Source organism: Pogona vitticeps, chromosome 4 (assembly GCF_051106095.1).
Source record: "Pogona vitticeps strain Pit_001003342236 chromosome 4, PviZW2.1, whole genome shotgun sequence".
NCBI classification, from domain to species: domain Eukaryota; kingdom Metazoa; phylum Chordata; class Lepidosauria; order Squamata; family Agamidae; genus Pogona; species Pogona vitticeps.
In genome coordinates, this window is record NC_135786.1 from 179980001 (window position 1) to 179996777 (window position 16777).

At 41.8% G+C, this 16777-nt stretch overlaps 1 protein-coding gene across 3 annotated transcripts in view; it reads left to right on the plus strand.

Annotated features, from left to right (window-relative positions):
• The window catches only part of PIEZO2 (piezo type mechanosensitive ion channel component 2), a 309376-nt gene that overhangs the window by 145940 nt on the left and 146659 nt on the right, over positions 1 to 16777 (plus strand). For all 3 annotated transcript variants that reach the window (XM_072998801.2, XM_072998800.2, XM_072998799.2), the window contains exon 4: positions 5108 to 5150. In XM_072998801.2, the coding sequence (XP_072854902.2) occupies positions 5108 to 5150 (43 nt within the window). The remainder of the gene's footprint in view (positions 1 to 5107; positions 5151 to 16777) is intronic.

A 16777-nucleotide genomic window follows, 5' to 3' on the forward strand; every position in this document is an offset into this window, starting at 1 on the left:
TTTTGGGTTTGGGTTTTCTCTGTGGCCTTCTCCAGCTTTTCACTGCCTTTCCCCAACAGTTCAGCTGGAGCAGCTACTCCTGCCTCTCTTTCTTTGAAAGGATTTTATATTATTATCAACATTATGGTTTTTTGGCGTGGATATTTTGAAATTGCTGAGCATTGTGGCTGCACAGGTCTATACTTGCTGCATGGGAAAAGTTATTTCATAGGCTTCAGGTTCTAAGCTCTGTGTTGGCTGTTCCTGTGGTAAATACTGTACATTGAGGCATCAGTGTTTTGCAGCAGACCCTGATGTTGGGAAAGTGTGAAGGCAAGAGGAGAAGGGGACGACAGAGGATGAGATGGTTGGACAGTGTCATCAAAGCTACCAACACGAATTTGACTCAACTCTGGGAGGCAGTGGAAGACAGGAGGGCCTGGCGTGCTCTGGTCCATGGGGTCACGAAGAGTCGGACACGACTAAACGACTAAACAACAACAACATTTGGCAGAAGACAGAATGACACATGTTATTACTCAATTGTTGCTTCTAGTTTTAACTAGCAACTCCTGAAATATTTTGTGCTTTGGTCTCTCTTCGTAAATATAAGTTAATATAAACAGAAATGTGGAAAACAGATAGAAGTTCCTTAAGCAGCAAAGCAATTTGGAAAAGCTTTTGAAACAAAATGTAACCATAGGAATCACATATTCTAAGTGTAGCATCCTGGAAAAAAAATGGTTCTCTGTTGCAGTAGGAAGAGAATAAAGAAAAACAAGGCTGCCCAAGTTGAAAATATCTCAAGAAAATTACAAGATCTGAAAACAAGCTCTGAAGTACCTATGCTACTTGTAGGTGGCTCCCAAGGCTCTGTAGATTATAGTGATGACCATGTGAGATAAATATGTCAGTTTCTTTAAATGTTTATAAAATGTTTACCAATGCACCTTTCCCATAGGATTTTTTTTTTTACCAGATTTGGACAGTGATGCCATCTGCGGGATGTATAGAGAATAGTGGTCTAATTGAGTGAGAGCCGTGCAAATAATCAAGCAAATTTTTGCAAGCAGATGCCTTTTCTGATTTAGGACCCACATGTATGTGCAGCACTGCCTGAGTCCTTCCACTGATAGTTGATTAGTGATCAGTATATGGCTACAATACTAATTATCAGTTGCCCGATCTTGAGTGCTGCCAATGATAGTACTGAGTATTACCCTGCTTGGGACTAAATAAATACTTAATTAGTGCTGTCTAAAATCAGCAATAGCAATTAGTTGGGCCGACATGCATATGAATTTCCGGATCAGAATAATTTCAGCTGAGGAGAGAGAGCAGAGCAGATAGTGTAAGACTGAAAGAGAGCATAGCTTGAACTTCCAACAAAAATCATTGTTAGAGCCAACACATTTCAAATCTCTCAGTTCTTCTTTGGAGCATTTATTGAAATCATTCGGAAGATAACCAAAGAAATCTATGCTGTACAAAATAACTTAAAACTGGCCCTAAAAATAATTTTTTGCCTCTTTTGAGGTCTCATAATGTGTTTATGACACATGGCAGGGATATGAAAATCTCTCTGCTTCACTTCTGTTGCATTTCTCAATTTTTATATGGTGTTGCTTGCAGGACTTATGGTTTTGTTTTGTTTTTGATACTGCTGTTTAAGCTTGTTTTTTTTCAGTTGTGCACCTTTTAGGTATTTGTGTTTTTTAAAGTATGTATTAATTACAATGGGGTCTCTACTTAAGAACTTAATCCGTATTGGAAGGTGGTTCTCAAGTTGAAAAGTTCTTATGTTGAATCTGCATTTCCCATAGGAATGCATTGAAAACCATTTAATCCGTATCTGCTCTTTTCCGTCCATAGAAACTACAGTGGAACCTCTACTTAAGAACTTAATCAGTTTTGGAATGGCGTTCTTAAGTTGAAACGTTCTTAAGTTGAAGCAAAATTTCCCATAGGAATGGACTGAAAACCAATTAATCCGTTCTGGCTGTTTTTTTGTTATGTAGAGGTGTGTTCGTACATTGAAGCATTAGTTCCCATAGGAACTAATGCAAAGCTGGTTAATACGTACTCTACCACTAGGGGGAGAATTTTTTTTAACCTAAGATGACCTAAGGTTAAAAAAAGAGCAGGAAAGGTTTTTTTTCCTGTTCTTATCTTGGATTTCTGTTCTCAAGTAGAAGCAAAATTTAGCAAATGGAGCTGTTCTTAAGTTGGATTGTTCTTAAGTAGGGACGTTCTTAAGTAGAGACCCCACTGTATTTGCTACAAAATTGATTTCCTTAAAATGTCTGGTAACTCTCAAAGGTGTGAATGCTTGACATGGCATATGTTTCTTTTCACAACAAATCTTGGAAATGCAAAAAAAAAACCCATCCTGTTTTCATTGAAACTAATGGCTTTAATGAAATGCAGAGTCCATCTCTATCACATACTACAGAATTATTATAACATAATGTAAGCATGCCCATTATGCATGACCACATTTTTTTTGGATTCTTGTATTTCTTGAAAACTAGTTATCATCTGTTGATACCATTAGTTTTGCTGCATCATTTGTTTGTTCCTTTAAAACATTTTCTTGTTTAATAAATAATAAATACAAAAGTCTATTTATATAATAAAATTGCAGTTCCTAGTGCAATGTTGCATTACATTACTGAGAATTTTCATGCAACAGATTTCTTTCTGTGTTGCCACTTCTAATACTTAAACTGGACCCTACTAGACTGCAAACAGAACTACAGACTTATGCAGCTAGTATTTGTACTGTTGTTCCAGTTAATAAGATAATCAGAGGGACCATTTCAGAGTTGCCTGAGAGACTCAAGTAGTTTGTGAAATAACAAGCAGAAATTGGAACCAGTAAATTTAAGTGTGCTTACTCAACTGTAGAAAATAAGAATTCAAAACACAGAGAAATAATGTTTTGCTGAGTGCTCCCAGAACTTGTATTTGTCTTTGGCAAACATTTTGTTTAACCTAGCTGGAGTCACAATATTAGTGGTACATCATTTTGTATTGAGCTTCCTGTACACCATAGCAAACTGAATTTTACTGGACCTATAAACCTCAAATCAAATGTGGTATGAGCTGGTAAGTCCTAACTCTTTTTCATTACATTTTATTCCCTTCCGCCAATTCATTTTATTTTCTGTTAAATAAAAAAAGAGATTGCTTCTTTTCCTGGAATCATTGTCAAACTCCCTGTCTTGAAAATTTCCTCAGCCATAAAAATTATTTCCAAACATCTGAGCATCTCAGAACTAAGCATGGAAGGGAGAGAAGGACCAGTCACCTCATCTTGCTTTTACTGCTTCACAAGTAATAAAACTGTAATTCACACAAAATCTGTGTGTGCAGAGTTACCTTTTTCTCATTTAGAAAAAAGGAACCTATCTAATTATTCAGGGAAGTGTATAACTCCTAGAAAGCCACAGGTGCTTAGGTTGACTGTTGACATGCAATCTTTTTATTTTGAATGTATGTGTGCTATATGTGCAAAAAACGGTCTGAAACTCAACATCAAAAAAACTAAGATCATGGCCACTGGTCCCATCACCTCCTAGGAAATAGAAGGGGAAGATATGGAGGCAGTGTCAGATTTCATCTTCCTGGGCTCCATGATCACTGCAGATGGTGACAGTAGCCACAAAATTAAAAGACGCCTGCTTCTTGGGAGGAAAGCGATGACAAACCTCAACAGCATCTTAAAAAGCAGAGACATCACCTTGCCAACGAAAGTCCGAATAGTCAAAGCTATGGTTTTTCCTGTTGTGATGTATGGAAGTGAGAGCTGGACCATAAAGAAAGCAGACCGCTGAAGAACTGATACCTTTGAATTGTGGTGCTGGAGGAGGCTCTTGAGAGTTCCCTGGACTGCAAGGAGAACAAACCTATCAGTTCTAAAGGAAATCAACCCTGAGTGCTCACTGGAAGGACAGATCCTGAAGCTGAGGCTCCAGTACTTTGGCCATCTCATGAGAAGAGAAGACTCCTTGGAAAAAACCTTGATGTTAGGAAAGTGTGAAGGCAAGAGGAGAAGGGGACAACCGAGGATGAGATGGCTGGACAGTGTCTGCGAAGCAACCAACATGAATTTGACACAACTCCGGGGGGCAGTGGAGGATAGGAGGGCCTGGCGTGCTCTGGTCCATGGGGTCACGAAGAGTCGGAACGACTAAATGAAACGAAACATGCTATATGTAGGGAGTCCCCCCAGTACACGGGAAATATACATTTTGGGAGATGCCATTTCATTCCCAAACATATAGGCAGTAAACTGTTTCTGTTAGAAGGGATGATACCTGCCGAGATCTGAATACAACCTTGAATTGCTATTAATTACTTTTATCAATACTGTACTTTAAGAGTTTTTGGATACAGAAAATTGGTTAAAATACATGCAATAGTTGACATTATTAAAACAATTGTAATTCGTTTAAAACACTCAATATTTATTAGGTTCTTACAGCTGGATTATTCCAAAATAAAATATTTTTGTCTTAATTTTGTCTTTCTTTTGTCTGTACTCTAGAGTGAACTCATAAGTGATAGAAAGACACACACCCCAAAAACATTTTCACTTGGAATTAAACATGCATAAGTTAAGAATTTAAGACTATCTACATCTTTCAGAATCATATAATCTTAAACAGACTACTTAAAAATTCAAACATGAGTACTGTCCAAATATTTTGTAGTGAGGTCAGACTAATATATAAACAGACATCTTGAAAAAGGACATGTTTGGGAAGCTCTTCACAGAAATCAATACTTGTGTCCTTTAGTCCTTGTGCTGATGTGCCACTTGTTCTTCTATTGGGGAAACATGAGAAGCTCAGAATCAGGTGGGAGAAGCCCATCCAGTAGCTTTTTACGATGTCAGTATTGATGCTGTTTAAATTGGTCTATCCCTGGCATATGAGATGAGCTATTCATGGGCACATAAAGAAACACCATGATTCTTTCTTTCTCCAAGTTTGCAGCCGCATGAAAGGGATTCATGTAGTACACTTTCCAGACATTGGTAACTGAATGTAAATATGAAAGCAAACAAAATTTTATGAGAATATTAATGAATATTCTTTTCCTTCTTTTCTTTTCTTTTTTGCAGGCCTTACATGGGAGAAAACATTACGGCAAATTGGATTTGAGAGGTGAGCAGTGCTGGGTGTCAGTTTCCTCTTATATGCAAAGCTGAATTTAGTAGTGCAGCTAGTTAATTTTATACATAATGGTTTTGCATCACCTCACCTCTTCATTCAAACACAGTGAACATACCTTTCCCCATTCACATTTTGTGCTTCAGAATGGATGCTATTCATATGTTAGAGGGAGAAGAAGTTTCAAATTCTGCTAAATAAAAGAAATACTGAGCACATGCTGTGTTGCATTTGATGGTGAGAAAAACAATATGGCCAGAATCCAAGGGAACACTTGCTGACCGCACCACTACTCTCAGCAGAAATAGAATGTGAACTAGCTCCCCTCCTCGGTGTGCATCAAAATATGCTTTGGAGGCCTAGGAAATCCTCCAGAGCTAGTTTTCAGGTGGTACCAAAGACTTCCATGAGTCAAGAGTTCTGCATTTCAACCTTTTTATGTGTTCCGTGTGCTCAAATTAAAGAGGAATTCATGCAAACAACTATATGACTGCTTCAACCACAAGCAAATATATAAACGTACACTCGTAAGGATTGAATGCTTGATGTTTAAAAAAATTAATTGCTGGATTTAATTATATGGGCTATCACTTAATTTGGCTTTCAAATTATTCAGATGTCAATCTTACATGATATTTTTAAAATTGTGTCTTCATATTTTAAATGTCAATCACAAGGGCGACAAAATGAAAGAGAGCTATTAAATGATAGCAATATTAACTTGTGGGAGCAAGTCCCCCCAAAAGTTGCAGAACAGCCTATGCCTCATGTATACTTAGAAATAAGAATAAAAGTTTAATACAAAGCAGCCAACACCCAAATGTGCAAATATTGAGACTGTAGGATCAGTCTAGCTTATATATGCAGAGCATACCAGAGGCTCATACATTACAATTCGTGTGTGTGTGTTTTTCCAAGTGAAAGTTGTGTGGCCTATTTTTTGCCCATTTTATATTCAGTAGTACTGTCTTTCCTAGAAGAATTTCCTGTTCTGATCTGATACTGTCTTCAACTCATCCTTGGGGAAAACATTTTCTTCCCAGCAGTGACTGCAGAGACACCTTCAGCAGTCAATCCTCACGTAGGTCACTGTTGCTGCCCTGCTGTAGGACCCAACAGTCCAAATCCAGGTTGAAGACAGGCTGAGCCACAGACTATCATATGTCTGGCTGGCTTCTCTGTCCATTCTCTAAGGTTAGTCACCTACATCCCATAGCAAGTGAAGTGAGATGATGACCAGGCTGCTTCTTGTAACCTGCCTACTTGATGGTTTTGGTGCTCTTTGGTCTGGGGTATGGGGAGAGTCAGTCTGGCACACGTGAAAATAATATAATGTGCATAAGGCCCAATTTCTTTACCAATATTAGTTAAAAACAAGACTTGCAGTTTTCCAAGAGGCTTTCAAAAAGAAATCATATATATGCCATTTCATTTGCCAGATTTGTCTGCCAAATCATTTTGTACACATTATAGATACTATATCTCGCAAAAGTTCCTTGAATGTAACCTTTAATATTGTTTTTACCTTTATACTCTGTATGCCGGCCAGAGTAGATTCGAAAATCTACCTGGGCAGGGTAAAAATGGAATAAATAATAAATAAATACCTGAAAAAAGGACTGTGGCCAATAAGATCTAGCCTAAACTTCCAATGGTCAGCTGTTGGTCAAGGGTAAATGGTGACTCAAAGGGGAATCTTGTGCTCTTCTAACCGGTGAAACGAATGATACTGTTTTCACACGCATTTGAAAAATAATAAAAAATTAGGCACGCATGTTCACTATGAAGCATGTCTTTATTTAGTGGAGTTTACTCACAAATAAGTATGTTTAGGATTTTGTTGCACTCATTAAATAATGTTTGATTTCACTTTGAGCTCATTAATTGATTGTAAACCATGGAAATTATTTTGCACTTCAGCAGCTGTGTGGATATCATCAAGAGTCCTTATCATAGTACTTTACCACCCAGTAAGAATTTATATGTTTGTATAGTTTGTTAAGATGATTCAGCTGTTTTGTTTCTTGTTATAAAATTTATGTTTGTAAATCTCATAAAAGTAGAGGGACTGCAAGGCTTTGATCTCTGAAGGCTCAGTACTGATAAAAATTCAGAGTTCAGATTGATGTGTTCATGTCAGTGACAAGGCAGAATAAAATGGCTGAAAACTGAATGAATGTGATATAGAACTAGCAATTCACCTGATGTTCAGGTGAAGCCTGAATATGCTGGAACAATGAATAGCAGAAGCAGAAATATTCAGATGTAGATGATCTTGTGAAAAGTACATACTGCACAAACTGACTTTCACTGTGTGGACTTTTTGAGGCCAGGGTGTGCCCCCAAAGTTCCTTCATGATAGCTTCAGAATAATCAAGAGTTATCTGTTTATTTAAAACATGTTGGATAACTTTTATGAAGCTGGGGATCAAATGTTTGCTCTCAGTGCTTTCTGTGAGCCCCAAGAGTTTGAGAACTCGTCAACATTGGCCAGAATATAGGATAAAACATGAGACAGGAAATGACTGGGTGTTCACTTCCAGATTTGACTGGGGGTGGGTTGGATATGGGGGCCTGTGACTCCCCTCCCCCACACAAAAGCTTGTGCTCCAGGATGCATCTCCCAGAAGAAAATGCACTTCTTCCCATCCAGGGGTTGTGTTTCTTTGGGGGCACAGCAGAGCCCCCAGCATTGACAAATGGAATGCTATAAAGTTCCAGGTCTTGGACCTGGGTTTCAGTATTCCATCATCTTTCTATGACATTGTGCTGGCTCTCTTTTGGCTCACTAGCTCTGTGAAGTGTGAGGCCACTGGATATCTTCTTGACTTCTTACTGGGCCTGGGAATGTCTCCTTCCCCTTGAATGTTTCTGTTTCAGTAGCAGTACATGAGCTTAGGGATTTAAATCCTCACTTAGTTTCTTTTCACACATTGGCCAGTAACCTGTTCAAGCCAACATAACATAACTTTATGCTGGCATAATTGCAGGGCAACAAGGGATTGTGCCATGCAGTTGTGCAATCAATTGTGTATCCCCAGAACAACTGTTTGTGAAATGTGCCAGTAGAAGTGCTTTGGGGATTGCACTTCCATCACAGCTCTTGTGCAACTACTGCGGGCGTAACCTCAAGTTGTTTGCATGTAGTTGCACAACAAGATTTTGGCCATTAAGTGAAACAGTGTTTCTAAAATGTAGTAAGAAGATATTTGCCACAAGGCACTGGGATGGCAGGAAGATCCATTTAGGAGGGAATTTGCATCTTTATAAGATGGACTAAAATGTGTATCCGTAAACACACAACATTTAAATTTACAGTAATTGTTGCCTGATAACATTGATTTTTTGGAAGAAGAAGCAACAAGTAGATTGTTGACCTCTTTCTGAGGAACCAGCCTCTCATTTTCTGCTTGCTTTGCAAGTGCATATGTGCATGTGCACTCAAATTCATAAAGGAAGAGGACACTAGAGACATTTATGCAAACTGTATCAGACAAAAAGAGAGACAAAAATCTTGTGACACTTTAAAGACTGTTATATTTTAATACGAACTTCCGTGGATTAAGTTCCTCAGATATAAGAGTGAGTCTATTACTTTCATATTTCTACATGGTCCCATGACCAGGTGGGAATACAGATAATGGACCAAGTGATAATGGTTCTTCAGTAACAAAATAGTTGATCAGATTGTGAATATTATCAATTATCAGTCTACAAGGCATAATTAGCATGGCTGATGGAAGTGGTAGGCTGTAGGAACCAATTAGGATTTCATACTTGGTAATAGTTTAAGAACCCTTCATTTATATTCTGTTCTTTTCAATGGGTTTCTAGTACCCTTACATACCTTATCAAAGCTATTTCTCTTTCAGGTCTTGTTTTGTGGTGTTTCTCCTCCACAAAACACTGACCTGCACATCACTCAAATAGCGTCCAAGTAGATTGGAATGTTCTGAAACAGGTTTTTGTGTTACCATTCCTGATGTCAGATTTATGTCCACAAATACAGTACTTTTGTGTAGAGATTGGCCTTTTTCTCCTATGTAGAATTAAGAAAGGCGTTGTTGACAAAGGATGGCATATGTCAGTCTCACACTGGAAGTGATATTTGCCACAAGGAGTTGAGAATTACGCTGAACAAGATTTTGGTAATTTTTTTTCATACTTATGGCCGTTTGATCCTCGATTTGTACAACTGATTCTTCAGCCTGTTGAGTCCGTACTTGACTGCGAAATCTTGACAGCTAGATGATTAGGTAAAGGTAAAGGTTCCCCTTGACATTTAGTCTATTCATGTCTGACTCTAGGGGTTGGTGCTCATCCCCATGTCCAAGCCATAGAGCCAGTGTTTTGTCCGAAGACAGTTTCCGTGGTCACGTGGCCAGTGTGACTAGACACAGAATGTCATTACCTTCCCACCAAGGTGATACCTATTTATCTACTTACATTTTTACATGCTTTCAAACTGCTAGGTTGGCAGGAGCTGGAACAAGCGATGGGAGCTCACTCCGTTCTCTGGATTCAATCTTATGACTGCTGGTTTTCTGACGCTGCAGGACAGAGGCTTCTGCGGTTTATTTGACAGTTTATTTTCACTATTGTAACACAATGATGGCAACCTCTTATGTTGCATGGATTTTACTGTAAACATGTTTTGGGAGTTTAGTGTGTTCTGTGAGTTTTTTTTTTAAACAAGTGGTAAATTTTTAAAAATTGACTCTATATTCATGAAATGAGTTGTACAGTGACTACTCAATAAAGTAGAACATATCTGAGATTGATAGATTTAAATGAAGCTTGCACATGTACCAATAGTTTTTCAAAACACTATATGAAGGGTAGCAATTATGTCTATGAAAACTTCTTATACAGTGGTGCCCCGCATGACGATGATAATTCGTTCCGTGAAAATTGCTGTTTAGCAAAATCATCGTTATGCAAAATGTGATTCCCCACTGAAACCTGTTTAATGCGTTCCAATGGGGAAAATACCTTGCCATCCAGCGAAGATCGCCCATAGGGAAGCCATTTTGTGAGTGCCAATCAGCTGTAAAAATGGCTGTCCTGCGAAGCATGGGTCCAAAAAACACACGGTAGCCATTTTGCAAAGCCGACAATCAGCTGTAGAAATCGTCGTCTTGCACATAAACGATCCACAGAGCATGGACCAAATCAACATCCAGTGAAAATTGCCATTGAAATCACTGTTTTGCAAATCGCTATAGGGATCGCAAAATGTTATTGTTATGCGGATTCGTCATTTAACAGGGTCGTCGTCTAGCGATGTAACACTGTATATGCAGTTTATAAGACTTGAACTTTTCTGAATCTGCATTTATAATAAATTCTGAGTTCAGATAATTTCATTGTAGAATTATCACAGTGCAGAATTATTTAATTGTGACTTTCATTAATGTAATATGACTTTACTGGTGTTTTATCAGAACTTGGAATAATTCTTTAAAATAATTTGTTACATTTAATGGATTGAACTTGTAATTTTAAAGGTTCTTAATTAATTGATAATAGTAATGAAAATTAATTAATTAACATTTAATGTTTCACTTTACTTTTGGCTATTTTAGTAATTTTATTGTGTATTTTTTAAAATCTAAAACTAAAGTATTACTAAAATGTCATTAATAAGATGCACAATCACCGATTGTATAATTATTTGACAAAAGTTACCATTAATGAATTAAATGACGAATTAATGTTAAGGGCAAGGAATTCACAAGTTAAATGTGATTATTATTATTGTGTCCAGATCATGGGGTACATTAGTAGGTTTACTAGCTTTATAAAAGTTCCAGGTTACTCAGTTTCCAGGCAACAAAGAAAATATAGTATATTATTAGAGCATTTTAGAAACTGCCTCAATCATGCTTAGTTAAATTCCTCACTTTATGCTTTAAGCAAAAAGCTATTTGTAGAAAGATAGAAAAGTCAGAAGCAGCACAATAACAAATTGTACTCCACAAATAAATCCAGCGCTATCTTGCATTAGATGACAGTATTCCTATTCTAGCAATCTTCAGCCTTTTTTGTCAAGAGGAAACAGCCGCTTGTGTTGTATATGAAACAAATCAAAGGTTTCCTCAGTGCAATTTCATAGGCGGACCATTCCACAGGTTGGTAATTGAGTCCATAGAGCATGTATCAGGCCAGTCCAATCCACGTGTCCACATGCCTTTTCCTCAGTATAGGACCTGATTAACATTCAAAAGGAGGACCTGATTAACATTCTCCAGCCACATTTTTAAAAATATACATGGTATTGGCTACATATAAATGCATATAATATATTTATCTTTGCAGTTGAATATTTATCGCAGTAACTCATAATCAAATGAGTTCTAGTTTTGGGGATGTTTCTTTATTCATATTAGAGCATTGCACAATTTAAAATTATGAATGTATATGAAATATAGGTAAAATGTAAAGCAAATTAAAATATTAAGATAATTAGACTATTTTTGACCAGGAGTAGGCTACTTCAATAGTGTTATCTCAACCATTTTCTATATCTTCTTTTGTACATGTGGTGGGGCATGCTGTAAATTAAGGTAAAGGTAAAGTTTCCCCTTGATAATTTTTCCAGTTGTGTCTGACTCTAGGGGGCAGTGCCCATCTCCGTTTCCAACCCATAGAGCTAGTGTTTGTCCGTAAACAATTTCCGTGGCCACATGGCCAGCACGACTAGACACGGAATGCTGTTACCTTCCCACCGTGGTGGTACCTATTTATCTATTCGCATTTTGCATTTTTGCATTTTTGCATGGCGGGATCTGGGACAAGTGACGGGAGCGCTGTTGCGTGGATTCTATTAAGTGACTTCTAAATGATCCAGCTAGAGTCTTGTCCTAGTGGAAGACCCTCTTCTGCATTCATCAATTTAGCAAGGTGTCTTGTTTGTGTTCTCCATAGGTTTAGCCTAGCTTCTAGCTATTTTTTTGAGAATATTTATTTATTCATTTATTCATATGCCTCCTCTCTAGTGCAGTGGTCTCCAACCTTGGGCCTCCAGATGTTCTTGGACTACAACTCCCAGAAGCCTTCACCACCACCTCTGCTGGGCAGGATTTCTGGGAGTTGAAGTCCAAGAACATCTGGAGGCCCACGGTTGGGGACCATTGCTCTAGTGGACACAGTACTAAGTGTTTTAGAAACTAAAAACTCCGAACCCACATGTCTCCAATAGTGAAATATGGTAGTTCGGTGATCTAGATCTAAAATTAAAACATACAAAAAAGCATAAGAAAAAATTAAAAATTAATGTTAACAGCATCTGAGGGTTAATTTACTAAAGGGAACTTTTATAGTTCTCTCGTCATTTCCTGAATGTTAGGAAGAAAGGTGCCTGGCATACCTCAATTGGAAGTTTATTCCACAGATTGTGGGCCACCACCAAGAAGGCCCAACTCCTTGTTGTTGCCTTATTTGGCTGCTCTCATTGTGGCCAGTTTTAGCAACGTGGATTGAGAGACAGGTGAAACAGGCAGTTGTTTTCTGAGAGACAGTCTGAGAAGTATAAAGATCCTAAACCATTAAGGGCTTTCTAGGTTATGACCAGTACCTTGAATTGAGCAGTGGAATTTCCCCCCCCCCTCAAATTAACACAGGAATGAAAGATTATTATTTCTGATGGTTGTTGTGGGTTTTTTGGGCTCTTTGGCTGTGTTCTGAAGGTAGTTCTTCCTAACATTTCACCAGTCTCTGTGGCCGGCATCTTCAGAGGACAGGAATAGCGCTCTGTGCTCTGGGAAATTATTATTTCTCTTTGGAGAATTTGCAACAGGCATCGGGTGACAAAATCACATGAATTCTAATAGAGAATTAATTCAAGGATAATGGAAAATCCTAAAATGGAATTCTGAATAAATAAAATATAATTCCTTGTACCAGAATGATAGATGGGAAGTCTGGGTTCTTGGAGTGCTCTCACTGTCAAAAATTGGGGCATCAGCTTAAAGAGGTCTTCTGGAGGTGATTATCTTAGCCTTGATGGTCAGGTCTATGAATGCTAGGTTGCTTCTGGATTTGGAGTTGTAGCTGCGTGGGCAACCCCCTCCTAACGGAGGAAGGGAAAGAGGTACTGTAGTAGAAAGAAAGGAGATGTGCGAGATTGGGAGAAAATTTTAAATACAGTGGTGCCTCGCTTAGCGAATGCTTCGTTTAACGATGAATTCGCATAGCGAGGGGGTTTCTGGGGGAAACTACTGCCTCGTATAGCGAGGCAGTCTATGGAGGAAACTCGCATAGCGATGTTTCCCCCATAGGCCCCCGGCGGGCGCTTGGGAGCGGCCGCGGGGAGACCTCTCCCGCAGCCGCTCCAAAGCGCCTGCCCTGAGAATGCCGGCTGGCTGGCCGGCGCTTTGGAGCAGCCGCGGGAGAGGTCTCCCCGCAGCCGCTCTGAATCGCCGGCCAGCCTGCAGGCATTCTCCGGGCGGGCGCTTTGGAGCGGCTGCGGGGAGACCTCTCCCGCGGCCGCTCCAAAGCGCCTGCCCCGAGAATGCCGGCCGGCTGGCCGGCGCTTCGTAGCAGCCGCGGGAGAGGTCTCCCCGCAGCCGCTCTGAATCGCTGGCCAGCCTGCAGGCATTCTCCGGGCGGGCGCTTTGGAGCGGCTGCGGGGAGACCTCTCCCGCGGCTGCTCCGAAGCGCCTGCCCTGAGAATGCCGGCCGGCTGGCCGGCGCTTCGGAGCAGCCGCGGGAGAGGTCTCCCCGCAGCCGCTCTGAATCGCCGGCCAGCCTGCAGGCATTCTCCGGGCGGGCGCTTTGGAGCAGCTGCGGGGAGACCTCTCCCGCGGCCGCTCCAAAGCGCCTGCCCCGAGAATGCCGGCCGGCTGGCCGGCGCTTCGTAGCAGCCGCGGGAGAGGTCTCCCCGCAGCCGCTCTGAATCGCCGGCCAGCCTGCAGGCATTCTCCGGGCGGGCGCTTTGGAGCGGCTGCGGGGAGACCTCTCCCGCGGCCGCTCCGAAGCGCCTGCCCCGAGAATGCCGGCCGGCTGGCCGGCGCTTCGTAGCAGCCGCGGGAGAGGTCTCCCCGCAGCCGCTCTGAATCGCCGGCCAGCCTGCAGGCATTCTCCGGGCGGGCGCTTTGGAGCGGCTGCGGGGAGACCTCTCCCGCGGCCGCTCCAAAGCGGACACCCCCCCCACCCTGCAGCCGCCGCTTGAAGCCTCCCCGCGCTGCTTTCCCCAGCCATTCTCGGACGTCCAGGCGTCCGAGAACGGCTCGGGTAGGCGGCCCGGGCAGGCTACCAGCAGCGGGGACAGAGGGGGGGGGTATCCGGAAGGCTTCCAGGTGAAAGCCTGGAAACCTTCCGGACACCCCCCCCACCCTGCAGCCGCCGCTTGAAGCCTGCCCAGGCTGCCTACCCGAGCTGTTCTCGGACGCCTGGACGTCCGAGAACGGCTGGGGTAGGCGGCCCGGGCAGGTTACCAGCAGCGGGGACAGAGGGGGGGGTATCCGGAAGGTTTCCAGGTGAAAGCCTGGAAACCTTCCGGACACCCCCCCCACCCTGCAGCCGCCGCTTGAAGCCTGCCCAGGCTGCCTACCCAAGCTGTTCTCGGACGCCTGGACGTCCGAGAACGGCTGGGGTAGGCGGCCCGGGCAGGCTACCAGCAGCGGGGACAGAGGGGGGGGGGGTATCCGGAAGGTTTCCAGGTGAAAGCCTGGAAACCTTCCGGACACCCCCCCCACCCTGCAGCCGCCGCTTGAAGCCTGCCCGGGCCGCCTACCCGAGCCGTTCTCGGACGCCTGGACGTCCGAGAATGGCTGGGGAAAGCAGCGCGGGGAGGCTTCAAGCGGCGGCTGCAGGGTGGGGGGGGTGTCCGCTCCCAGCGACCCCCCACGGCTTGGATCCAAGCTGTGGGGGCAGGCTGAGAGGGTGGTGGGATTGGGATGCCTTTCAGGCATCCCGGGTTTGGATCCCACCCGCCGCCGGTTACCCTAACCGGCGGCGGGTGGGATCCAAGCCCGGGATGCCTGAAAGGCATTCCAATCCCACCACCCTCCCCCCGCGGCTTGGATCCGAGCCACGGCGGCTACCCCAGCCATGGCCGGACTCTAGGGAGTCAAGCCATGGCTGAGTTAGCCGCCGTGGGTCAGATCCAAGCCACGGGGGGAGGGAAAAAACCGGATAATCCATTCCTATTGGAACGGATTAACCGGTTTCCAATGCATTCCTATGGGAAATGGTGCTTCACATAACGATGTTTTCACATAACGATGTTTTGTTTGGAACCAATTAACATCGTTATGTGAGGCACCACTGTATATTTCTGCATTCTTCACACAAACTTGTAAAATGCATTCCTAGCTGAGAAATTCAAAGTTTTTGAGTTGCAGTTTCAAAATTCATGAAAGAACAGCTTTGTTATTTTATTAGATATAGTATGCATTTATAGCCACTTAAACAACTAAAACACGAAGTGTGAAGCTACATTTTTCCTGACAGTCAGTATCAGAGCATACCAGCCGAATCAACTTTGGCAATCAGTGGGGTGACAGATGTCGCTGCCAGATTGCCCTCACATCTGGGTATACCGAGAACTGTCACAGAAACAACTTCAGCATTATTAATGTGCATTACTTTCCCCAGCTGTGCTCTGGCATCTCAACCATGTTATGTTTATAGTAAACCTAAACAAATTAATTTTTGTGGAAGAAAAATGGCTTCCAGTCTGATCATACTTCCTGTATGCTCTTCTGTTCCAGGAATATTATAACTGTTTAAACTTAAAATGACAACTACCTATAGCTCTCAGTCCAGTGAAATATTGGGTCTGACTGCTTTTGCATAGAAAATAGAGGCCACCAGTTAGATGGATAGAAGAAAGAAAAATCGTGTTCTTTTCTATCATGTACTCATTTCAGTGGATCTTCACATTTTTGCTTGTTTAGAGTCATGCTTGAGCCAGGTAGACTTATTTTCCCTTGTTCAAATCAGGTTGATACATACAAGAGTCATGAGACTATTCACTGTTACAGATACTTCAAGAGTGCAGCATAATTAAAAAGGATAAGTAAATCAGCTGTATAAGGGGAAAATACAGGTTTTAATGTTTATAAGAAGTAGGATTATAGAAATGTAAACAGAAAGTTTACCACAAATCTTCTAAAATATTATTTCTAGAAAATTCTTTTTCATCTTTTTTTATCAAGCAGGATGTGATTCTTTAACTCCCCCCCCAGGTTAGTAAATTGTCCTATCCATTGAACCCCCTTTTATCCATTTCATTTAAGGGAACCAATTCCTGTGAATCAACCCTCATACAATTATTGTAAATGTAGTGACTTGTGAGAATGCATCCAACTCTCACAACTGTGGCTTAATTTGAATGTAGCTCCTGCAGTAGCTTTTTGACAGGAATAGCTTATACAAAAATTCCAACATTTATTTATTTGTTTATTTAAAATACTTTTACCCTACCTTTTTCTTTTAAAAGGACCCAAGGTGGCTTATATCAGTGGTTCTTAACGTGGGCGATAATGCCCCCCAGGGGGCGATTTCATTTTTCAGGGGGGCGGTAGAACGAAAAGGGGCGGCGTGGGGGCGCTGGAGCAGAAGGGGGCGGTAGAGGGGCGCTGGAGCAAGCCAAACCTGTGAAGATGGCTGCAGCC